General features: G+C 42.0%; 1 protein-coding gene across 1 annotated transcript in view; it reads left to right on the top strand.

The window, feature by feature from the left end:
• Positions 1–305: 305 nt before the first annotated feature.
• LOC115070733 (PDZ domain-containing RING finger protein 4-like) overlaps positions 306–25,470 on the top strand; it is a 192,051-nt gene continuing 166,886 nt past the window's right edge. Inside the window, exons 1-4 of the mRNA XM_029564648.1 lie at positions 306–432; positions 4,700–5,196; positions 7,292–7,378; positions 9,290–9,397. Of these exons, the coding sequence (XP_029420508.1) occupies positions 306–432; positions 4,700–5,196; positions 7,292–7,378; positions 9,290–9,397 (819 nt within the window). The remainder of the gene's footprint in view (positions 433–4,699; positions 5,197–7,291; positions 7,379–9,289; positions 9,398–25,470) is intronic.

Genomic DNA, 25,470 nt, shown 5'->3' with positions numbered 1-25,470 from the left:
CTGCCATAGCCCCATCCTCTGACTATCACATTCTTTCTACCTCCTTTTCCATGATGTTCCCTGAACCTTGGCAGAGGGAGGTGAATGATGATAAAGATATTCCATGTAGGACTCAGTATGACTCTGTCTCTTATTGTCAGCAAGATGACCAATTATGGATCTCTGTACTGACTGCTGCCCACAGCAAAAAGAAGCTTTTCTGACCAAGATCTGTATAGGCGTAAATATTTAAAAGGCAATTTGACAACATTATCACTAAACAAAATGGCAGTAGCAGATTCTTCCCTAGGCTTATACCTTTCAGCATGGACTATGACCAAAATTATAGTAGCAGATATGAAATTGCCTCCTGTGGAGCAGGCCTCATAGAGCAGCTCCATACCCCAAAGCCATCTTGCCATGATAGGCCAGTGAGCACATCTTACCTGGCAGGTCAGTATAGTAGCCAGTAGGGTCCAGTAAGACCATTGATATCTTTTCCCCTAGCAGCCTGAACAGCACCTTTGGGCACTATGAAAGCTAGCAGAATAGAGGAACTTTCATGGTCAGTTTAAGATTGATTTCTCTACATCCTGCAGCCCAAGTGTGTGGTGTCTTCAGCAACTAGGTCTTACCAGGTAGCTGTGGTGAGTAGCCAAGGGCAAGGCTCATGTCCCTAGCTCATCCAAGTTTTGGGTAATGTAATTTTCCTGATGTACAGAAAAGTCTCCTGTAGTCTAAACAGAAGCTCAGCTGACATCTAGATTTACACAGGGAGGTCCACTCAGCTGTGTTCACAGATTTGCAGTGAGTCCACTAGGCTGTGTTCACAGATTTGCCATGAGTTGTAGTGAGTCCACTAGGCTGTGTTCATAGATTTGCAGTGAGTTGCAGTGAGTCCACTAGGCTGTGTTCACAGATTTGCAGTGAGTCTACTAGGCTGTGTTCATAGATTTGCAGTGAGTTGCAGTGAGTCCACTAGGCTGTGTTCATAGATTTGCCAAGGGCAAGGCTCATGTCCCTAGCTCATCCAAGTTTTGGGTAATGTAATTTTCCTGATGTACAGAAAAGTCTCCTGTAGTCTAAACAGAAGCTCAGCTGACATCTAGATTTACACAGGGAGGTCCACTCAGCTGTGTTCACAGATTTGCAGTGAGTCCACTAGGCTGTGTTCACAGATTTTCAGTGAGTTGCAGTGAGTCCACTAGGCTGTGTTCATAGATTTTCAGTGAGTTGCAGTGAGTCCACTAGGCTGTGTTCATAGATTTTCAGTGAGTTGCAGTGAGTCCACTAGGCTGTGTTCATAGATTTTCAGTGAGTTGCAGTGAGTCCACTAGGCTGTGTTCATAGATTTGCAGTGAGTTGCAGTGAGTCCACTCAGCTGTGTTCATAGATTTGCAGTGAGTTGCAGTGAGTCCACTCGGCTGTGTTCAATCTCTCTGGCCATGCCTTTCTCCTTAACTCTTTTCGAAATGCTCAAGCTTGCATTTTCTTCTGTAAAATGTTTTCCTGAGCATGGTTTTGGCTCAGGTCATTTCTTGGCTTCACATATTCTTGTGTTTTAACTCTGTGGATACAGTTTTTGACATCTTCCCTCCTATTAATAGTGAATATGTTATAGATCCTGCAGTTCCTCATACCATATCTTCCTTACCATACCACACCACACCACACCACACCACACCACACCACACCACACCATACCATACCATACCATACCATACCATACTGTATCTATTTTGACCACACCACACCACACCATACCATACCATACCATACCATACCATACTGTATCTATTTTGACCACACCACACCACACCATACCATACCATACCATACCATACCATACTGTATCTATTTTGACCACACCACACCACACCATACCATACCATACCATACCATACCATACTGTATCTATTTTGACCACACCACACCACACCATACCATACCATACCATACCATACCATACTGTATCTATTTTGACCACACCACACCATGCCATACCATATTATATCTATTTATGCCCCTTACTTTTGCAGTAAGAATTCTGTGGATGAATCAGGATATCATTTGATCATTGTTTTTTGTAGGAAACCAGGATGCCAAGCCCTAGGGTGAGATGAGCTTAAAATTTTTTTATTTTTGTCTTTATGAGGCAGAGTCTCCCTGTAGCCCCAGCTGTCCTGGAACTCACTATGTAGACCAGGCTGGCCTTGAACTCACAGAGATCTGCCTGCCTCTGCCGCCCAAGTGCTGGGACTACAGGCATGTGCCACCATGCCCAGCTGAGCCTAAAACTTTTAAGTCCAGGCTGCATTCTCTGCTAAAGGGAAGGGCACTGAAAATAGTAGCTCTGATAATCCCTGTCTTGCAGAACACTGGCAGACTGGCAGGAGGAAGTGGCCTGGTCATAAGTGCAGGCTCCCTGCTCTGTGGGAAAGCATCTTGGTCAACAACCCTTAGCTCATCTCCTTGTCCTGAACAAATAACTCAGCTATCCTTGGCTAAGAGATTAGGCCAGGTTAAAGGTTTACTCCTGAGCTAAAAGCTAAAAATTCACCACGCTTTTAGCTCTAAGAAAGAAAACATTGTGGCCAATAAATTACAGGATGGGCATTGATAACCTTGAGTAAAAGTTTAAGAATCCTTCTGGTACCAACTAACAGACTAAATGTCCTGTTTCTTTGTACCCTAAATCTTTGTATGTGACTCCCATATCCCACGTAACCACCAGTTCCTTGGGATGTATAAAAACCATCTGAATTTTAAAATGAAATGGCTTGTTGAAAAGACACAGGTCCCAGGGTCCAAGACTCGGTCGCTGATCAAGTCTCTCTGCCCCAAGCCAGTAGGTCCCCTGCTGAGCAAAGCAAACCCGAGTCCTGACAGTTTTCATTTTTTTTTATTTCTATTTTATGTGTATGAGTGCTATGCCTGCATGTGTGTAAATGCACCCATGTCGTGCTGGAGGAGGACAGAGGAGGGCATTGGATCTCCTGGAACTGAAGTTACTGATGATTGTGAGCCAGCGTGTGTGTGCTGGGATTCGAACCCTGGTCTTCTGCAAGAACAACAGTGCTCTTAACTGCTGAGCCATCTCTCAGGCCCCATTTTCGTTTTTCTCTACCCACAACTGCAGCCCTCTGCCTCTTCTTGCTTTCTGTTTTAAAACTGTTCTTGGCACCATTTTGCTTACTGTCAAACATATAAACATAAAGTTATATCTATAAGACACAGGATGTTATGTACTAGAAAAGATAAAACAGGTTTCTCCTGTTCATAAACTATTTGAATAACTTTTATAAAATGCATTAAGTAACAATATGTTCTTGCTATTAGTATTTCAATTCTTATTATTCAGGAATTTATTATCAAAGTAGCAAATATTACTTTATCATATATCTGCATGTATAAAACATACAATGTAGCATTTTAATTTTACAAAAGAGGAAAAGTGTAAGAAATATCCAACACCATGTCACTCACTGGCTTGAGCTACTCTTCAAACCTCATCTTTCAACTGGAAAGCAGGTCCAGAAGGCCACTAGTGGGGTCTTTTATTAGCCTTTGCTAATTCTTCACTTTGCTGTAAGATTTAAAACAGTGGCGCCTTGCCCTGTGTGCTCACTGATGCTCTTCCCAGCTCTCCAAGAGAAGCACTCCACTGCAGAGAGGAATCAGCAATAATCAATGTAGGAAGCCCATCCCAAGCACCTGGCATGGGTCCTGGGTAATGGAGTGATGTGCACACACCCAGGCGCGAAGGCTCTTAGCATTCCCAAATTTCAGAAGACAGGGAGGAAAACGGGGGAAGGAGGGACTAGGGGGATCCTATAGTGCATGTTTTCAGGTAGGCCTGGCAGGCTGCATTCTGTGTCTACTGGGAGGGGAGGGCAGTTTGGATTGCAGTCTATCCAAGAGAGGGAAGAATCATTAAGGTTTTATAACCCACCCTTTAATTTTCCTTTCTATGTGCCCAAACAATCATACTGTATTCCCAGCAGTAAAAGGTTTGCGGAAGTGGAAGAAGGACGGTGTGCCAAGTGAACTTGGAGTCAAGGCACTGAATGCCTGCTTCCTCCCCCTCGTCAGGAAGCCTGAATGGCCGTTATGGCCATCAGGAACCCTCTTTCTACAATCACCTTTCTGCACCTCGTTTTGCGAGGCCCGGCCCTGTGGATTTCCTAAGTCATATTTTTTAACAGTTAAGTTCTAGGGTCAAATATTTTTAGCTGGCGATTCTGTAGTTGTCACAGTGAAAGCACAAAAATGCATTTGTTTCAAACGATCTCACTGAAGATCTGCTTGACACATAGATTCCATTCCCGTGGATTTCAGACTTGTTTTTCATCGAAGCGCATCGCCAGCTTGGTCCAAGCAGAGGAGCCCTCGAGGCTCAGGGAAAGAGCGAGGCTTCCCAGGGGCTGCTGTAAACTAGTCTGGTTTCTACAGGAACAAACTGGAAAGCGGCAAAGGAGTGAGGGTTACCCACCCGGGTGGCTTTTGTTAGCATCAGTGCTGCGGAGTCAGGAGACATCCGGAGCCTGAAAACTTGAAACAAACTCTGAGATCACACCTCCCAGCACCTCCTCCCGCCAGCCCCTGGAGGAGCCTGGGGGGCTCGGAGCGGGCGGACTTCCCTCACGGCCCCCTCCTTCTCCACCCCCGTCATGGGCTTCGCGCTGAGCGCTTCGCAGAAGCGGTGGACCCGGCTTTCCAGTACCAGCGTGCGGCCAGGGGACGGAGGATCCCGCGCACCCCCGCGGGCACGTCTTCGGCGCCAGCTGCCTGCTGCCCTGGGCGGCGCGGAGGCGCGGGTGCCCGCTGCAGTGCCAGCAGCCGGCGCCGGGCGAGCTGTCCCGGGCGCTCCCGCTGCAGAGCCTGGTCCAGCGGCTCGGTGCTGCGCGACTACAGCTCCCGGGGCTGCTGCCGCGCCGTGCGGTTGTGGGAGCTGGCGGCGCACGGCGAGCGCTGCGCCTCCCCCCCGGGCTGCTGTGGAGCCGGCCGGGAGGCCCGGTGGTCCGCGACCGAGGCCCGCCGGGGTGGGGACACGCGCGGCCGAGCGCCTCGGACCCGGGGCTCCGGTCGTGGCCTGCGGGCGGCGCGGGAAGACGCTGCTGGGGCATCTCCGCCTGCTGCAGCGCGAGGTACCAGAAGTTGGCCCGGTTCATGGCTCTCATTCGCAACTTCGCGGGGGACCCTAGAAGCCGCCGCAGGGTGAGCTCGGGGGTACGGGAAGAACGGGCTAGGCGGGGCACAGGAGAGCTCAGGGCTACTTGGGGAGGTGCGTGTCTGCCTTCCGTATGCCGCCGCAGGGCGCATCCGCCCCCAGGTTAGCCTTAGCCGAGTCTGCGGAGCCTCTATCCATGTAGCTTGGGGAGTTCAACCCAGACAGCTGCACCTTGCGCCCCTGAGAAGTGGGAGTTGGGAAAACGCATTTCCCATCCACACCATCTTCCACTCTCCTGTCCACTGACGCTGCCCATTTTGATGCCCTGGGCCAGTGACCAAAGCAAATTGGAGAAGTAAAGCCTTGAGGGGTGAGTGATTTACTTTCTCTGCCAAACGCTCCTGGTAACTCCTTATCAGTCACCTCCCCTCTGCTCAGTTCAGAGATCTCGGGGGATGGAGATGGCAGGGGACCAAGGCAAACGCAGGGGTCGGCAGTTGGGATTTCTCACACCCCTGACTTCTCCCTTCACTGATTGTGTGTGTGTGTGTGTGTGTGTGTGTGTGTGTGTGTGTGTGTGTGTGTGCGCGCGCGCGCGCGCCGGGGACGTGTCCCGCAGCCGGGCTGGCTGGGTGAGTGCGCTCCCCGGGGAGGAGCGACTCCGGGACTTTGCGCTGAACTGGATGCTGAGCTTGGCCTGCAGCGCAGCCACACGTTTGACCTTCCTGCCCACAGCTCGAAAAACCCAACTGAAGCGGGAGAAGTTAACTGGTTTTGGCTCCTGAAGGGGGAAAGCACACTGCGCATCAAAAGACTGCTGTAGTCAACATAACTCAGTACATGTTTGTGTCCTTACGTAAGAGAGTACCGTGTGCAACTAATGTGGACAATGAAAAGGAAAAGACTGGGTGACCCATGATTTCCCGTGTGCTTACATATTCAGGAGGATTTCCAGATAGGGGGGTCGGGGGCTGGGGGACGCACAGCCTCGAGTCCAGGTTTCAACGTAGATGGAAAGGTGCAACCACTGGAACTGGGTCAGAAAAGCCCAGGACCCAGTGCAGAATGGCTCTGAGAAGTGATTTGCAGACTCATTGTCAAACGCAGCCGGCGCTGCTTAGAAATGCTTTGCGCTACCAGCAGGGGCTGCTGCGCTCCTGGGAAAGCTCCTGGGAGAGTGGGGTGTGACCTCGCAGTGGGGGTGCCCTGGGGCTTCACCCCTCGGAGGTAATTCCAAACATTTAAGCTCCTCAGAGAAGTTAACACGTGTAATTGTGACTGAAGGTCATTGGGTCCAGCCCCACGAAAGACTGGTCTTTACTAATTCCCATTTTAAAATATTTTTATTTTTTATATGTGTTAGTACATTGCTTGCATGTAGGTAGGTGCGTCAGATTCCCCTAGAATTGAAGTTATGGACCGTTCTTAGCTGCCATGTGGGTGGTGGGAATCAAACCCAGGTCCTCTGTAAGAGCAGCTAGTGCTCTTAACTGCTGAGCCATCTCTCCAGCCTCATAATTTCTATTTGTTTAAATATTATTGTTCCACGAGGAAAGAAATACATACTACTTTACTTAGCAAAAATCTTTTTATTTTTATTTTGTGAGAATTACAGCAAACCAGATAGGACTATTATTTAAAATCAGGATTGCTATATCCCAATAGATCCTGTGTTTAGGCAACAATCAGAATATTACTGCTGAAGGGAAATTTTAAACAGCTCAGCGTTTTAAAAGATCTCTTAACACTTCCTAAAGAGAAATTTTACATCAAAATGTCTCTAACCTCAGGGAAGATTTATTTTACTTTTCTGTCATGCAAAGATAAAAATAAAGATTCCTGCATGGTTAAGCCCAGAAATTTGTTTTCAGTTAAGGTGAAGTCAATAGTAGATGCTGCCTGTGTGAAATGCAAAACCATATAGTCAAGTCTGAAAAGACATCCTGGCTTCATGTGCACAGCTGATCCCTTCAGATGCATACTTTCATAGTTTGTGCAGGAGAAATTCTGCCCAATTTAATCAGCCTTAAGAGTTTTCACTTCTCAAATGTTTTCATTGACGTAATAAAAAAAAAAAGCTTGACATAGTACTCGCTTTTTCTTTTTTACTTTTTACTTACCATCTGCCTCCTTTTTGTTTAGGATGGAGAACACAAGTCCATCACTGTTGTATTGAAAAGAGAAGATGATGCTTTGGGATTCAATATTATAGGAGGCCGACCACATCAGGTGACTCCCCTTGTTAACACATTACTTTGCTCATGAAATGGACTTCGAGTCAGGAAAACAGGATTTGATCTTTAAAATGCTTGTAGGCAAATGCCAGATTCCTTAATGCAGACATTATAGTGCACACCCAGATTTTCTTTCTGAGAGAATTGAATTTAAAAAAAGCAAAACTACAGCTAACAAACTTGGTTCTCCTAGCTACAGTCATAAAAGAAAAAATACACTTCACTTTTTATCTGCCTACATTTAATAGCACTGTTAGCAGATCTCTTAAACCTGTGTCACAGTAACAGGAATAGGCAATTTCCATTGAACACATCTGCTTCCACTTCCCATGTGATGCTCAACCTGTTCAACTTTAGATGTTAACCCAGATTGAGAACTTGACAAATGAATGGACAGAGGAAATGAATTTAAATGAGAGATAAGTTTCTTTTCACAGTTACATAAGAAACTCAGTATTAAAGAAAACTGATGGTTAACATTTTTGACTTCTCAAATCAACTCCTTTACAAATTTTGTTATTTTTTATGTAGAGTGTGTTTTGCCTGCATGTATGTAAGTGCACCCATGTCATGCAATGCCTCCTGAGGCCAGAAGAGGGCCTTGGATCCTCTGGAACTGAAGTTACAGATGACTGTTAGCCATCTGGATGTTGGGAACTGAACCCAGGTCCTCTGCAAGAGCAGTCAGTGTTCTTAACCACTGAGCCGTCTCTTCAGCCCCTTAAGTTCTTGTTTAATAGGATGAATAAACTCTACACCTATTGTTTGCAAAAAAGTCATAAATTTACAAAGTCTTTTGAATTCATGCAAAGAAAATTAATAAAAAATTTAAATTCTTTAACTTTCCTTGAACTTCTCTGAAATACTCCAATCTTACCTGGCACCTGCTGTCTGAGGAAGTCCCTGACGTAGCAGCACAGACCAGGCAGTGCACTAAGGGGGTCAGGATGGGGCTGATCTGTACTGTCCTGCATAATCTATGCAACTAGCAAACCTAGCAACCAATGGATGCTGTGCTTCTCTTTCAGAAATAGTCCCAGTTACTATGAAAACAAGTCTTTTCCTCACATTATTTTTGTTGTTTTATTTCCCCCTCAAGGAATATTTTTATAAATGCAGTTAGGACTTTGACATTTAGATGACATTGAACGTTGACATTTAAGAATTTCTTAAATTTACTGCTAAGACAGGTAATTAAGAACAAGTTTTAGAGTTAAATTTATTTTTCCTGTCATAAAATAAACTGGAATTTGAGACTACGTCATGTACTGTCACAGGATGACAAGCATCGTCCCTGAGGAGGTAGTACAGTGCCTCTGGTTTCTTGTGATTAGCCAAAAGGCCAGATGGGGTCAAATGGCTGCATGTTTGAGGTTCCCCTAAGCTCTAAGCAAGTTCTACCTGAAAAAATGTGAAGATCAGCATCCAGTGAGCTTCCTGGACACAGACAGTCAAACTTTTAGGATTTTACACTTGAACATACTCCGTCTTCTAGGTCAGAGCGATGGTTCCAAATTTCTCACACTATGAAGCTAACTATATTTCCAAAATTATGATTGCATCCCAAAGCTACTACATACTAGGAAGTAAATGTGTTTTCTTTTTCTTCTATAATTTTTATCTGCCATAGCACTTTAGAGGTGAGAGGTTTCTACAGCTTTTCATGTGAACTCTGAAATGCAGTGTAATAGATGATCTTGTCAGAGATGCCAGACTCATTAATTACAGCTGATATCTTGATTTATGACTAGCTGGTGTTAAGTAAGTTAATTCTATGCAAAATTCCCAGCTAAGAGAGTTACATGTTTAAGGAGAATTGTTAACATTGGATTTAGAACAGTATCCTTTACAAAATTTAAAATTTGCTTATTTGTTTCTTTCTACTAATGATTACATCTTTTTATAGAATAATCAGAAGCAATCAGCAACTGAAGGAATTTATGTTTCAAAAATTTTAGAAAATGGACCTGCAGACAGAGCAGATGGCCTGAAGATTCATGACAGAATTATTGAGGTAAGGCAGCAGAGGCGCGGGATCCCAGATCTGTGGTGGGAAGATTTAACTATTTAAGTTTCCAAATATTCTGACGTTGGCTTTACTCTGACGTTGACCTCTTCGGGATATTTATCTAACTAGTGGTAGACTCATTAAGTTTTTATTTCTTATTTGAAAAAACGTAAAACTCTGATGATATCAACAAGTAGATATTGGGATAAAAGTACAAAATACCTGTTTCCAGTGTTAACGAATATCTGTATTTTAATAGCTTCTCTCCATGAACTCTATAAGAACTTATCAGACTATTACAGAATTAATGTTTTACTATTTCAAAAAGGTGATAAATCTGTGCTTAAGAACAGTTTGACAGGAAAATACTACTTATTAAAGCTTGTTATTAGTGTGTTATATGTGGAAGTTGGAAATGTGTCTATGATGCCTTTATCATTTCTTGGTGTAGTTTTTTTTGTTTTTTGTTTGTTTGTTTGTTCATTTGTTTGTGTGTGTGTGTGTGTGTGTGTGTGTGTGTGTGTGTATTCATTTGTGTGTGTGTGTGTGTGTGTGTGTGTGTGTGTGTGTGTGTGTGTAAGTAAAATGAAGCAGCATCTTTGCCCCCTGTGAGGAAGTGTTGTGGGAAACCCTGTGTGTGTGGCTCTGGTCTTGTGTTTGGAGCTCATGTAGAGGAACTGGACTGTGAAAATTGATGTGGAGTTGCTTCTGTTTTTTTCTGTTAATGTGTGATTCATGGCTGGAAATGTTTGCTGTTACAAAAATTGAGCAGGTTGTTTTTGTTAGTATATTAATTTCCAATGTATTTTAAAGGTATAAATGGAAACTAGGAAGGTTTATTAGATATAAACTATATTTTTGGAAAAAAGTTCATTCTGGATTACATCATTAGTACTATCTCTGTGAACATTTGTGTAAGATTCCTAGATACACACTCCTTTTCTTTATAAATCTCTGATAGATTTTAGGCTTGCATTCATCATGTGCGCACAAAACGAAGTTGAATTTTGAACACACTGGTCTACAATAAAAACAGAAAGAAAACCACAGTGTCTAGAAACAAGGAGACTAGCCACAAGAAGGGGTGAGCCTCTGCCTTTGAGTGAAGACTTTTTTAATTTGAAGAAGTTTCTTGGATCAACATTTTCTGCTTCTAGTTGTGCAGTCAAGAGAGGACAGACCACTTCCTGCTTGCTGTCCAGTTTGCCTTCTGTTTGCATACTACGGGCATTTACACACTGCACGGGCTAGTAAATGGACTTCTCTATTTACTCCTATGTTGTGCATGCAGTATTTTTTAAACAAAGAGCTTTTTTCTTATTTAATATCTTATCTCTGGCATAGTTCTTCTAGTTAGATGGAAAGTGAAAGCCAACATGTGCCCTTGTTAAGTCAAATGGTATCTGAACTGGACAATGTATTCAAACAAACATGCATATACCCCAGGATAGAAATCAGTACCGGGAACTTTAGAAATTATTCTAGCTAATTGACATATGGTTCATTTATGTGGCCATATAAAGAAGTGGAAATGGAGAGATGCTCAGCAGTTCAGATTTCTGTTCCCAGCACCCACATCAGGCAGTTCATAACTGCTTATAACTCCAACTCCAGGGGATCTGACACCCTCTTCTGGTTTCCAGAGGTAGCCACATGCACACACACACACACACACACACACACACACACACTAAAATAAACCTTCAAAAAGAAAGAAGGATTTTTATTTTATGTTGCAATATAACACTTTTCTTAAAAGTTCATTGGTTTGGGGCTGTGGCTAGGCTACATGAGATAACATTTGTCTGGTATGCATCAAGGCCTGGGGCTCCATCCTTAGCACTGAAAATGAAATAAATACACAAAAACTCATTGGTTTTCTTACTGTGAAATTATCATTAAAAAGCCCTGTGCTTTGGATCCAAATCCTTAGATGTGAATACATACATATGCATATGTGTGTGTGTGTGTGTGTGTGTGTGTGTGTGTGTGTGTGTATACTGATGTAATCACAGGAGCCAGGAAAATGAAAAGGAACCATATAGGGAGGGGAGCTTCAGAGAGGGGGATAGTAGGAGACAGGCTTTACCAAGGAAAAATGGGAAGTACTTTAACAGGGGGACTTGGGGGAGGCCTATACAGGGGCAGAGAGGGGAAAAAGATAAATAATAAATAATGCTTAAGTGGTGTGAAAAACCAATGGGAAATGTAGTATTTAGTAAGTCTCCTGAAAATACACATAAAACATAAATGTGAGTGCATGTGTAAATGTAGTATTTAGTAAGTCTCCTGAAAATACACATATAACATAAATGTGAGTGCATGTGTAAAGCTGAATGATATAACTAAATCACAGTGCCAGGCAAGGGAAAATTCCCAATGGGAATTGTTGTTGGTCAGGGTATCCAAGAGTCTCCCAGAACTTTAAATTCATCCTTTGATATAGACATTAAAAATAACTTCATAGTTTTTCATTAGAAAATAAGAAAAAAAAAACACATTTTCTTCCTTTTCCATAACAAAGGAAAATACTATGCTTAATAAATAAGTTCATATAGGGATCTTCCAACAGTTTCTAATGTGTGTCAGAATAATCTTATTTAAACCCTTTAAGATAAAGAAAAAAAAAGAGAAAAATCAATCATGTAAATTCAAATAGAATTTATAATGAATTGCAGTGTTATTTTTCATCTTGATCTGCATATATTAATAAGTAATGATAATAATTTGAAAACTCATAAGGACATAAATTTGAGTGTTTACCTTCCAGGGGGTATATATGCATTTCTTCCAGGGCATAAATACATCTATATTTGTATATTATATATACATATATATTCTACAGTATCGATCTATGTGCCCACATTTGTTATGACGAACTGAGTAAAATGATTTGCATATTTATGTTATCTTGTTAATTAGTATGAATATTATAGAAGAAATGAATGGAAATAAATCTCTTGGGGGGCTGGAGAGATGGCTCAGCAGTTAAGAACACTGGTTGTTCTGGCAGAAGACCTGGGTTTGAATCCCAGCATCCACATGGCAGCTAACAACTGTCCATAACTCCAGTTCCAGGGGATCTGATGGCTTCTTCTGTCCTCACAGGCATTGCACAACATGGGTGCACTTACTTACACGCAGGCAGTGCACGCATACACATAAAATAAAAATAAATAATTTTTTAAATACAGAAATCTCGCACTTAGTTGCTTAGTGCTACTGTCAGGTTTTGATTCAAATTGATTACAGATATTCAATGGACCTAGTGATATCTATTTAAACAAATCTTATGCTCACATGGTGTTGTAGAAGATCCCTATGCCAATAAGTTAGAAACAGATGATGGTTGTCAATTATTTTAGTTCATTTATCAGAAGTACACTACTAAGTTTCTGTCCATCAGGAAATTGACAAAAAAAAAAAAATGCATTAGTTAAAAAATGCAGAGCCAGAAAAGCAGGTCTTGAAAACGAAGCCAATAACTTATTTTCTGCTTTATACTCAATAATTTGTCCATTGAACAAATTTGACCTATGGTTTTAGTCAGTTTATGAGTTTCAAATAGCTCTGATGTTGTAAACCCAGTGTACAAATCAATTTTCAAACAGTATAAAGTGCACAAATCCCTTTAATCTCAGTACTCAGGAGGCAGAGGCAGGCGGATCTCTGTGAGTTCAAGCCAGCCTGGTCTATGTGGTGAGTTCCAGGCCAGCTGGGGCTACAGGGAGACCCTGTTTCTAAAAGAACAAAAAATAAAAGAGCACAAATAGTTCATGTATTATGAAGACATTCCAGTGAGTTAGCTGCCACAATCTAACTCTTTGATGAAACTTTGAAAGGAAAATAAGATGTTGGAAAGTTTGTTGTTAACTTACAGTCAAAATATACTCAAAGAATTATATGTGCTTAATTGAGTATATACGAGTTTGTGAGTTGCACTTATAAAAATATTTATAGATCACTCGTGAATAAGAATGTTACTATGTTCAAAACTGGCTTCTAGCTAAGCATGGTGATGCACACCTTTAATAAGAGCACTTCATAGACAGAGACAGAGGCAGGTGAGATTGAGGTCAGCCTGGTCTGCATAGTGGGTTCCAGGCCAGCTGGGCTGCAGGGAGACCCAAACCCTAGCTGAGTACCTATTGGCAACCAATAACTACTGGGAGACAGAAAGTTGGTTTCTTTAAGGGTGTGATAGATTAACCAGCTCCAGTGGACAGACATGAAAATTTGCCTTGATAAGCCTTAACATATATGACAGAGAACATGAAATCAGATAGGAGGTTGCTATAATAGGGCTGCAGATGGGGGGATCTAAGTATGATCAATATATATTGAATGAAATTTACAAAAATTCAATTGAAATTATTTTTTCTTAATGTTTTATTATTTTTATTTTTGTGTATGAGTAGCCTGTATGTATGTAAGTGCACCCATGTTGTGTAGTGTTCACAGAGGCCAGGAGAGGGCATCAAATTCTTCCAGAAGTGGAATTAGGAAGATGGTTAACCACCATGTGCTAGGAATCACACCCAGGACCTGTGCAAGAGCAGTCAATGCTCTTAACCACTGAGCCATCTCTCTAGTCTCTAAAAATTATGTTTACAAAGAATAAAATGGGATGTTCTTGGGAAAAAATAAAAAACAAAATTGAAAATTTTAATATTAAAAAAAAATTGGTTCATTTATGGTTAAAGAGACTTTACTAAGCCTGCTAAAAGATTAGTTGTAATAATCTTGCCATGGTTTAACAGGAATCAACAACTTTTTTTTTCCTCTGGTCTTTTTGAGACAGGGTCTCCCTGTAGCCCCAGCTGGCCTGGAGCCTGGAACTCACTATGTAGACCAGGCTGGCCTCAAACTCACAAAGATCTGCCTGCCTCTGCCTCCCAAGTGCTGGGATTAAAGGCGTGCGCCACCATGCCCAGCAAGGAGTCAACAACTTTTAAAAATACTTTTCTTGGTATTCTACATTCCATGAGAGCTGATTGAGTTCAAATTCTCAAAAGAATAGAGAAAATCATAATTACAAGGTGAACCCAGGAGATGCTTTTCCTACGATTCAAGACAAAGTAGTTTTTGGAATGATTCTCCACACGTAGCTGTGCAACCCAGTTCCTAGCTACTTTCATAGTTGTGTTTTTGAAAATATTTACATGTGTAGATTATAAACAAGATGATTTTGATATTTAGGTTACATCATCAGGTGACAGAATATCACTGGAAACAAAAAAGGCAAAAGATACCGTGCAAGGCATCAAAAATTCACATAGACCAGGCGTTTATTAGTGTGCATTCGAGTTAAAGTATTTTTGCTTATTTTTCAAGAGTCAGGACCATTGGTCGGATTGGAAGGGACCAGCATCATGGCTTCACTTTATTTTCTTTAGGGAAGAAGTTGAGGGTCAAAGTTCAATGCTGATGTCAGCAATGAGTGTTCCTTTTTCATGTCTGTGATGCTGGCAGCCAGCTGTGCACCCATAACCCCACAGAGAAACAGTGCCCAATCATCCCTGGTCTTTCGTTTACTTCTGATCCTTCCACCAGTTTCTAGCAGTGCTGGATAATAGAACAGCCCAGGACCCAGTGTTACTCACACTTCTCAGTCTCTGGAGTGTAGAGATGAGGAGTGGAGTCTGTGGAGCCTTATAAGATGAACAGTTTGGAGTGTGTGTGTGTGTGTGTGTGTGTGTGTGTGTGTGTGTTGTGTGTGTGTGTGTGTGTGTGTGTGTGTAAAATATCTTCTATTTATGGAGTTGAAAAATTCAGTGGAGAAGGCATTTACTTTTGCTTTGCAAATAGTTCCTGCACTGAACAGTGACCTCCCATGAGGCACTGAGTTGAGCCCTGGAAGGAAGAATCTTACAGACCAGAAATACAACTCTCAGATTGCCAGCTGCATTTTCTTTCAGTGCTCTTTGTGATGTTAGCCCTTCTGCTTTCTTTGTTATTACTCTGTATAGCCAAAGTAAAAGTCTTTGGTTGTCATGGGCATTTAGCTAAAGCTTCGGACAGTAGTTTACAGCTATTAGAGTGGGAAAATTAGGTGCAGATCAGGGCCAACCACTTAGCACTGTTGAATCAAATCAATAAGGTGCTATCTCACAGAGCAGCAGAGCCTAAGAAGCATTTCCATGTAGTACAGGGGCCTGTCAACCTATAGGCAGTTAGATTTTTTGACAAGCTGTTTTCTATCTTGAACACATCACTGAATACTTCAGTAAAAGAATATCCTATTCCACATTTTAAAGTATCATTCAGCAGCAGACTGTGCATAAGAATTAGGAAAGACAGAAAAGAAATTAGATGAGTGTAAACAAATTGCCTCATAATGAGATGTGTAACCATAATTTAATACTAGTAAGTTGAGTGCATAGTGAACATATGTTTTGTCTTGTGATTCAACAGGAAGAGCCTGGGCTGAGATCAAGGCCTCACTGGAACACTTCTTGTGCATCATTGAAAAATATTTTTGAATGGGGGCTGGAGAGATGACTCAGTAAGAGAGAGCACTGGCTGGCTGGCTGTTCTTGCAGAGGACCAGGGTTTGAATCCCAGCACCCACATGACTGTTAACAATGGTCCATAATTCCAGTTCCAGGGGTTTGGATGCCCTCTCCTGACCTCCGCGGGCACTGCATGACATGGGTGCACTTACACACAGGCAGGCAGAACACTCATACACATAAAGTAAAAATAAATAAATAATTAAATGAATAATAAAAATACTTTTGATTGATTGATTTTTATGTATATAAGTGTTTTGCCTTCATGTATGTGAGTGCACCATGTACATGCAATGACCACAGAGGCCAGAAGAAGGCACCGATTCCCTGGAACTGGAGTTACTGATGGTTGTTAGCTGCCATGTGGGTGTTAGGAACTGAACCCAGGTCCTGTGCTAGAGCAGCCAGTGCTCTTAACTACTGAGCCATCTCGCCAGCCTCTTGTTCTGCATTTTAAAGACTAAAAATGAGTTCTTCCTATGTTTCCACATGTAGTTTCACCTTATACAGGAAGTTATACAGGTAAAATCCAGGCCAGCTGCTGCCAGGGTTTAGTCCTTCCAGTTCCTGTAGATGCCAGAGTTTGATGATCAGTAGGTGGATTAGCTTGGGGATTTTCACATACCCATATGAACATTCCAGGCAAGAAGAATGGGCTGTAGGGGACCTTGTGTCTGGGAGTTTATGATCTAATTGCACTCCTTCAGCAGTACTTACTGTGTCATCTATGGGCTGTGTGGGCAGCCATATTTTCTCTTTCCAAGAAGAGCCATGATCCCCCTCTGTGCTGGGGGAGGAAGGCTCTTTTCTGCCTTGCTGAGGCAAAGTGCACTGTCTATAAGTCCAGTGACAGGGGATCCAATGCCCTCTCCTGACACCTGCATGACACAGGTTCACTTACACAAACGCAATACACTCATACACATAAAAAAATTTAAATGATAATAAATTTAAAATATATATTTTTTAAAGTGGTGGGTCTAGCAAGAGGTCATGAGGTCACAGAGGCATCATCTCCACTCTTGGAAGGACTGAAGGGATTCTTGTGGGATACTGGCTAATTCAGAAGAATTCCTAGGATAGATCAGGGGTGTTTTCCTAGCCCTTGACTTGCTGTCTGGTTGTGTGATTCCTTTCTCTGGCCAGAGCTGCTTCCACTTCAATGCCAGATTCTGTGGCATGTCACCAGAACAGATCTGATGCTGGCATCATGCCCTTGGGCCTCCCAAACTACGAATTGCATTCACTCTATTTCTTTGTAAAATATCCCGTCGCAGATATATTGTAGTCTCTTAGACTATCAAGTGAACTAGTGTTTTGTCCTCCTATTAATAAATAGTTTGAAAAGACAGTGAAAGGGGCTTATTGCATTGAGCTTTAGTGTGTTATATATTGTTATATCCATTTAACCCATTGTATTTACTATTATACCCATTTAAACTTATAAAAGATGAATGTTCTCATTTTGAGTGACCAACTTCCAAGAAAGAACACTGGACCACCACATATGACTGTGAAGTTTGCACTGTGGTACTGGATCCTGAGTCCCCACCAGAAGGTCTAACCATGCTCGCCATTTCTTCAGTATTCGGTATTGTGACTCACTCTAAAACGAGGTGCGGGATTGATTTGTCCTAACATTGCAAAGCAGGTCTCATCTTAATTGCATTTGACCTCTCCAGCAGTCTTCTGAGCTGCCTGCCACATATGACTGTGAAGTTTGCACTGTGGTACTGGATCCTGAGTCCCCACCAGAAGGTCTAACCATGCTCGCCATTTCTTCAGTATTCGGTATTGTGACTCACTCTAAAACGAGGTGCGGGATTGATTTGTCCTAACATTGCAAAGCAGGTCTCATCTTAATTGCATTTGACCTCTCCAGCAGTCTTCTGAGCTGCCTGGCTGCCTCCTCCTCCTCCTCCTCCTCCTCCTTCCAGCCTGTGTTGTATGCTGGCCTCCTGAGGACTCAGTCATGTCTGAGCTCTCTTCCCAGAGGAGGACAGGCAGGCAGGAGAATTTGGCAGATGAACAAATCCATTAGCAATGTCTGGTCTGGAAGTATTTGGGGTGGTCCCTAGGCTCTGCTGGACCAGCATGGTCTGGTCCCTCCATAGCTGTTCTCCAACTTCTCCAGTTCAGCTAGTCAGATGGACCAAGCAAACCAGCTTTTTCTAGATGTTTCTTCTTCTTCTTCTTCTTCTTCTTCTTCTTCTTCTTCTTCTTCTTGTATGTTACATAAGGAAATAATATCCTTAACTTCCCTTAAACCATTTTAACAGTTTGTACCTTCCATTTGTAACTCAACTTGCTTCCTCACTCCAGGGCTTTTTTTTTCTGGCTTTTTTTGCTGTGGCCCCTCAGGAGCATCTTTTTGTCAATATATTAAAATCTACTTCTGCAGGAGAAGCAAAAAGAGCCTTCAGGCACTCACATTTCAAAACCCAGTCTTTCTTCCTTAGACCCTAGTACTGTAGTTACATGAAGCAATTCAAGTTTCTGATCATCAGACCTTTCTTTTTCAGTCTTTCTACTTGATATTCTTGCCCATGTCCCTCCCTCTCTGGCAAACTCCATGAAGTCCTTCACAGCCCCCAAACCCTTCAAAACCCCTGAAACCCTTCATGGCCTTGAGACCCTTTATAATCTCCTGAAACCCTTCACAAACCCCCAAATCCATCACAGCCCTGTGAAACCCTTCACAACCTCTGAAACCCTTCACAATCCACAAAGTGGAATTACTTTCTTATGTCTGTTGCCAAAAGATTTTATGGCTCTCACTTTCCCCTCCCAAGGGTATGGATTTCCTAAAAGTGGTTTTAGTATTTTATTGAATTTGTTCTTCCAGAACCATTTCTGCTCTGAGCTTTAGCCTGGTGAACTCTATACTTTCTTTGAGTTCTCTTTGAATGATGGAACAAATGAATGGATGTATCTGGAATTCAAAATTGTAGAATAATGGTCTGCATCCAAAGGTCTGTCAATGCCCTTGAAATCTTGCCAGGTGGCATTCAGTTACAGAAGTCTAAGTTACGCACTCTGTTCCTTTTTGTTGTGCTACAAATCACTGGATAACCAAAATGTGGAATTTACTACAAATGTGATTCACCAAGTAAACAGACAAGTCTGAGTGTCAGTGGGATTTGGTCCCTGGAGGTAGAAAGATCTTTTAGCTTCTCTGCATCCAGACTGGCCTGACTAGAAAACGAATAGACAAGAAATGAATGAAGAGGGTAATGGTGAGTGATTGGCATGCAGGAATTATCCAAATAACTTCTTGGCATTGTGGCCCAGAGCTTCAGGAGTAAAGCAGTACTCGAAAGGCTTTTGTAAGAAAGATGGAAAATGAGGCAATGGAAGGGAGAGGATGGGACAAGGGGAGAGTGCCAGGGGCCAGGTGGGAGGCAGGACCTGGATGTTGGGCTGAGCAGTCATTTTGGCTGAGCAACACCATTAACAAAAATAGTTAATGCTTAGATCACGGTGTGGTCAGCACTCCTGAGTTTGTTTGTAGGTGTTAACGCATTCCACCCTACCAGCTCCGAGATTGGCACTGAGGAAAATGAGGTGAGAGAGAGCTCAGGTAACATGCCATGGTCACTGGGCAAAGCCCTGGGGTCTGCGCCCTTGCGCATCACTAGATTCTACCCATCTAAGGGTCATGTCAGCTGAAATCAGACTTTGAGGAAAATAGCCCAACATGCTTAGCTAGGAAATTGGGGAATTACATATCACACAGGCCACAAGGAGCAGTCAGAGATGATGTTCAAACAGAGGGTGACATGTTGAAGCAGTGACAGAAAAGGATTGGCCTCTGTCCTGCACATACACGGCAGATTTCACCAGGGAATATAAATAGTTTAAAAAGGTGCTTGAGCCACAGAAGCTGCTGTGCGAGAACAGCAGCTGTCCATGTGTGTGCCGCTATTTCCGCGTTTCTGTTCCCTTCCCTTCCGCGGAGCCCTTAAAGTGCCTCTCCTGTGTGGCAGTTACTCTGTACTGGTTTCCCAGCAACTAGTTGTGCTCTTCCAAAGTAGTCTCTACTGCACAATCTGTGCTCTGCCGAATGGTCTCTGCTATCATTTTGCCGTAACAAACTGCAATTGCCCAGCCTTGCCCCCTCCCACACGTGTCTGAACATCTAATTGTTGGTGTTGGTCCAGTTACCTCACATAGGTTAGCCTACTTTGGGCTCCAGAACACACCCAGCTCTGTCCATCCCATGGTGTTCCCACCCTCCTTGAACACAGCCGGTGCCTCTCATTTGTTGGCTTAGACATCACCAGTCCAGGCAGACTTTCCCTGAAGACCTTATTTACATTACGTCTCAGCACTCTGTTCCTTCTCTCTTGTAATATCACAACGGTCTGCTTCTTTTGAGCAGATTTTTACAGAGTCACAAACCTTAAATGTCTAAGGCAATTAATGATTAGAAAAGGAACTCATGCCTATAGCTTGCACTGAATCAACAGACAGTTCCTCCCAAGACACTACCCTGTCCCCTTGCTCTGTCATTGATTGCTCTAAGTTTTGCCTGTTTTGACCTCTGTTCATATATAACGACAGAACAGGTATTCTTTCAAGCCTGACTCCTCTGAGCCCACTCTTCCTGGGGCACACATTTACTTTTCTACTCTCCTAGCTGTATTGTACTGAAGCACTTACCTGTTTGGCTACAGTTTGCCTGTCGGCCTCACCATCACAGAACTGCTGGTTCTGGGCTGTTATAGTTACAGTGCACATCTTTGGGTGACCTTCTGTGGGTGTTTCTAATATATGTACACACACACACACACACACACACACACAACCTAGGAGGATATTTGCAGGGTCATATAACATACATACTTAGCTGTAGTAATTAGCCAAATAGGTTTTTAAAAAATGTTGCAGGAATTCACCTCCTTTCCCAACAAAATCTTTGAGTTTAAACTATTCCATACCCTGGCAAAAAATCGGTACTGTGTGGAGTTTTTATTATTGTTATTTAATCCAGCTGTTGAAGTAGTATATGCAGATGAGTGTGGCAGTCCTTAATGGGTCATGAAGTTAAATACAGCCACGGTCTCTCAGCTCAGATCTGAATCATGAAGACCCAGCCCATCTTGCCTTCCGTTAGACCTGGCACACAGCAGGCACTCAACTGTGTGAAGAATGAATGATTGTTTCAGAGGACAGAGCAAATCCAACACCTCTCGATGGTTGTGAGGTGGCAAACATGCAGTAAGGGATACGGGAGGAACTTTCCTGTGCTCTGTTAACATTTACCTAGCACAGAACAATCGTACGCCTTCCATCTCCTCTTCTCTAGAGGAAGGAAAACTAGCTGCATTTCCCTGACAATATCACGTTCGACCATCGTGGCCTGCTTTGTTTTAAGATGATAGTTTTCTCAGGCCCCTCACGTCCTCGCTCCCTTCACTTGTCCTTGTTATAGTGTCGGAAAGATGAACATGACCCCTCAACAAATACTTGGGGCCTGGGTAGCCTGTGCTGAAAACCCTTCACTTTCCTGAATGTGTGAGTATTATTTTTTTCAGTTGTGTAATTTTTTTGCGAAAAGATGAGATGATTGAAGAAATCAATTCTTTTCTTCTTACCTGAGCTTTCACTGAGATTTCTTTTCTTTTAATATTTTATTTATTATTTTTTTATGTGTATGTGTGTATTGCCTGCATGTAGATAAGTGCACTTGTGTCGTGCAATGCCCGCAAAGGACAGAAGAGACTGTTGGATCCCCTGTGATTGGAGTTACAGACAGTTGTTAGCTGCCATGTGGGTGCTGGGATTCAAACCCAGGTCTTCTGAAAGAACAGTCAGTGTTCTTAACCGCTGAGCCATCTCTCCAGCCCCGAGATTTCTTTTTATACCAGAGAATGTTAACATTTATCTCCCTCTCAGACAGGCGTAATTTTTTTAATCCAAATTAAAACTCAGGCAATGTCAGCCCTTCAAGATGAAGAATTAAGTCAATGAGACATGTTAAGCCCTAAAATAAAGTCGATTCCCAGGCAGACAGATGGAAATATAAAGTCTTCAATGTGAAAAGAAAATATTATGTAGTAAACTAAAAGATGTTTAAATAAATGTAAAATCAAATACTGTATTTTTTGTTAAATATTTAATGATCCTGTCATCGTTTATATATGTATATATTTTGTAATGGATTATCAAATCACACAACTAATCATGTTTAATAGTACGGAGTGAACTCATCAAATAAATCTCACCATACAATGTGAATTCTGTGTTGAACATCTGTTTAGTCATAAGGATGAGGATGATGGTTACTGTAAAGATTAGTGATAGTCAACACTTAGGGGATTCTTTATTATGTAACAAACACTATGTTTACTAAATACACCGATGCAATCAAAGGCTTGCACTGATACAATGTCTTGTCTAATTTGAAGGAAAGTAACTATGCACTAACATGTAGTAGAGACCTGTGAAATCAATTAAAATGCAAGTAAAATATATTACAGCCTAGTTGGCTGCCTCACAAGACCATCAAGAAAGGCAGCAATCTCTGTCTTTTCTATAGCATGTAGCATCGTAGGGCTTTCATTGTGAAGACACAGAAAATGCTGTGGAGTGCTAGCGGAGGTCGTCCTGCCTCACTCCCTGTCTCTTCTAAGCTTTATGCACATTGATCTTCTGTCTACTATCTCCTTTGCTCCTAGGATCCAATGTCAAATGCCAAGAGTCATAACATTCTGGAAATTTCTAGCACCCTCAAGTAGAGGTCGTTAAGTGTAAGTTTTATAAGAAGTGATTATCTGGTTCAAGATAAAAAAAGTAAATTCTAATTCCAAAAATAGCTTGCAGAAAGTTTCAGTTTTCAGTGTGATTTTTTTTTTCAAAGGTGAATGTTTCTGATATCGCTCCATATGAAACCTTTTCAAAAATAAGGACATTTCATCTTAAGGTATCTAGTTTCTATCACCTTTCTTTTAAGATTTGCCAGTAATATGTACTTCATATAAGGAGCTTAGTTTCCAAATTTTGGCAGTTATTTATTTACCCAGTTTCAGCTGAGAAACTTGATGCTCTTGAAAGATTGCAGCCCAGCACGTTTGGTCTCATCTGCATCTTCACATCAATGCTGTGCTTAGAAGTGGTTTTGTGACAGTAAAAGCTAAGAATGTGCTCTAAGTGGGAACTGCTGTTGAAAACTTGGCTTTCTGATCTATGGAAAACAGTAGGCAGGTCTTTCTTTTCTTTACAAAGGACTTGACAATAAGGTTTATCATGTTCTTTGGGGGAAGAGATCATATTAAGGAAATAAAATGAAGTTTGTTAATTTTTATGAGCACTGTTTTTATTTTTTGTTAGGTTTTTTAATGATTTTTTTAGATCATTGTTAGAAAAAAGGCTTTTCCAGAAAGTTTACATGTACAAGATAATGAATTTCTGCCTTTATTTGTATGCGCTAAGAATTTGGTAGTGAATTCAGTTGCATGCAGTTAAGGGATGTGCTTGTGTATTTGTACACTTGGATCTGTGAGTACACTGTCTTTCCTCTGTCTTCACTAGGTCTAAAGGAAGTAACATGTCAACATTTTGTTTGCTAATTTGCTAATCCTTATTTTGGCAAGGGCTCTGGGGATCTTGTGTATAGCTATGTTAATGAACCAGGAGAATTAGTGGCAGATTTTGAATTTAAAACTCATTGAAAAGCCAAAACATTGTATTGTTTCGCCTTCTAACAGGCTGAACAAACTTGGATGCAGAGAAAGATATCTGAACCTGCGTCATTTTCTGCATCAGCAAGCAGCTTATTGGTATTTAGATCACAATATATGGGTTAATCGTGTTACACTGGTAATATTTACAATGTATTTGAAATGCAGTAATAGTATTACTTAAGACTATTTTCAGCAATTTGACAGACATTTAAAAACACTAGCATTTAAGAAGTATTATATACTTCTTAAATTGAAGCCATAACATGAAATTTTAAAAATTGTATTCTCTTTTGGGGAACTAGTCTAGGAAATTCTGAATACATACACAGACAGTGCCGAGAGTGTATGCCCTGGCTCTCCATGTCCTACTGTGGACTGGGAGGCATGAGGTTCAGTAAGGGCCCAGAACTGAACTCTAAGATTTCAAATGTATTTAGAGCTCTTTTCAAGAGGAAATAATGTCCCCAAATAGTTAATGCATTTTCATCCTAAATCGATGAAATCTCTTTCTGGGATGGCCATTGGGGTGCACATCTGCACTCCCAGCCCTAGGGAACTAAGGCAGGAGGATTGCAGACATTGGCACTTCATTGGGAGAATTCTCACCTTGGGAGAAAAATCTCAGGGAATTGAAATGTCCTTGAGTTCCTCACTAGTGTGTGCTGTGCAGAATGGGATTTTTCAAAGAGGACCACCACGTCTACTGCCCTGGTTTGTTTTTGGTTCAAACCTTCGGAGGATATAAGGAAAATTCTTGTTTTTCATTCTCTTGTGGCTCTCACAGAGAATCTTCTGGATAGATCTGATTCTGTTTGTTTTCTACATCACTGAAGAAACATTTCTGGGCTGATGGTGCATCTCAGTGGTAGACCATGTGCTTAGCATGTGTGAGGCCTGAGCTCCATCTCCAGCTGCAGAAAAAGGTTTTAATTTTTTTTTTCTCCAAGGTGCTCTGTATTATCATTAACATAAGAAATGTTAAGCAGGAACAGGAAGATAGATTCTCCATGAGAAAAACAGTTATCCTGAAACCATAACCCTAACAGAAGTCCAAAAGGATTCAGGAAGAAGAGTGTCCTGCTGACCAGAAATCAGCCTGCTCAGGCAGCAGGCTCTGAAGTCTATGTGTGAGGAAGCGATTTAAGTTGGTTGACTGTCACAAAATCAGTTTAGGCAAAGGATAAGCTACTTAACCAAAATCAAAATGAACACATAATGTCATGATTGTGGTTCTTATGAGCACTGAAACCCAAGGGGCTGACATAAATCGTGATTCCCCTGTCAAGGATTTCCCCAGACCTCTTTTATATATTGGTCCTTTCATGACACCAGATTTCTTTGTGTGGTGCCTAAAACAGACATACACAACTTAAGTCTAATTTTACAGACTCTTCTTGTGTTTTCTGAGTCTTCCTGCATACTATTCCGTGCTCTAGAACAGGGCAAGCCTGTAACTGCACACACTCCCGGAGGGCTCCCAATCTGATGGTCAGTCTTGCCTTGTATTGGTATGTGCTCGTGTGAGCCGTTCTTAGTACATGTGGTGGTACAGAAACATCAACTTCCTTTTAGAGATTTAAGGATTTGTTTTTCCTGGACCAAAGTGTTACTAAGCATGGAGACATATTAGAGCAGCACACCACACACCACCTTTTCTCTTCAGCTGTTTTTGCTTGTTCTGTGTGTGAACCGGGAGACATCAGGGAGGCCTGATGTCCTGTCTATAGACATAAGCTTCTTTCCTACTCAATTGCTTCATTTTGCTTCAAGTAGTTTACCTATGTCCGTTAAACATGGAGTGAGGGCATCCCCATTTTTACCAAAACACATGAACTATATATATATAAATGGGTCCAAGTGACATTGTCATATATTGAGGAAA

Source organism: Nannospalax galili, unplaced genomic scaffold (genome assembly GCF_000622305.1).
Source record: "Nannospalax galili isolate Female #2095 unplaced genomic scaffold, S.galili_v1.0 scaffold357, whole genome shotgun sequence".
NCBI classification, from domain to species: domain Eukaryota; kingdom Metazoa; phylum Chordata; class Mammalia; order Rodentia; family Spalacidae; genus Nannospalax; species Nannospalax galili.
Note: the sequence above shows the minus strand (reverse complement) of the source record. Positions and strands in the feature narration are given on the sequence as shown.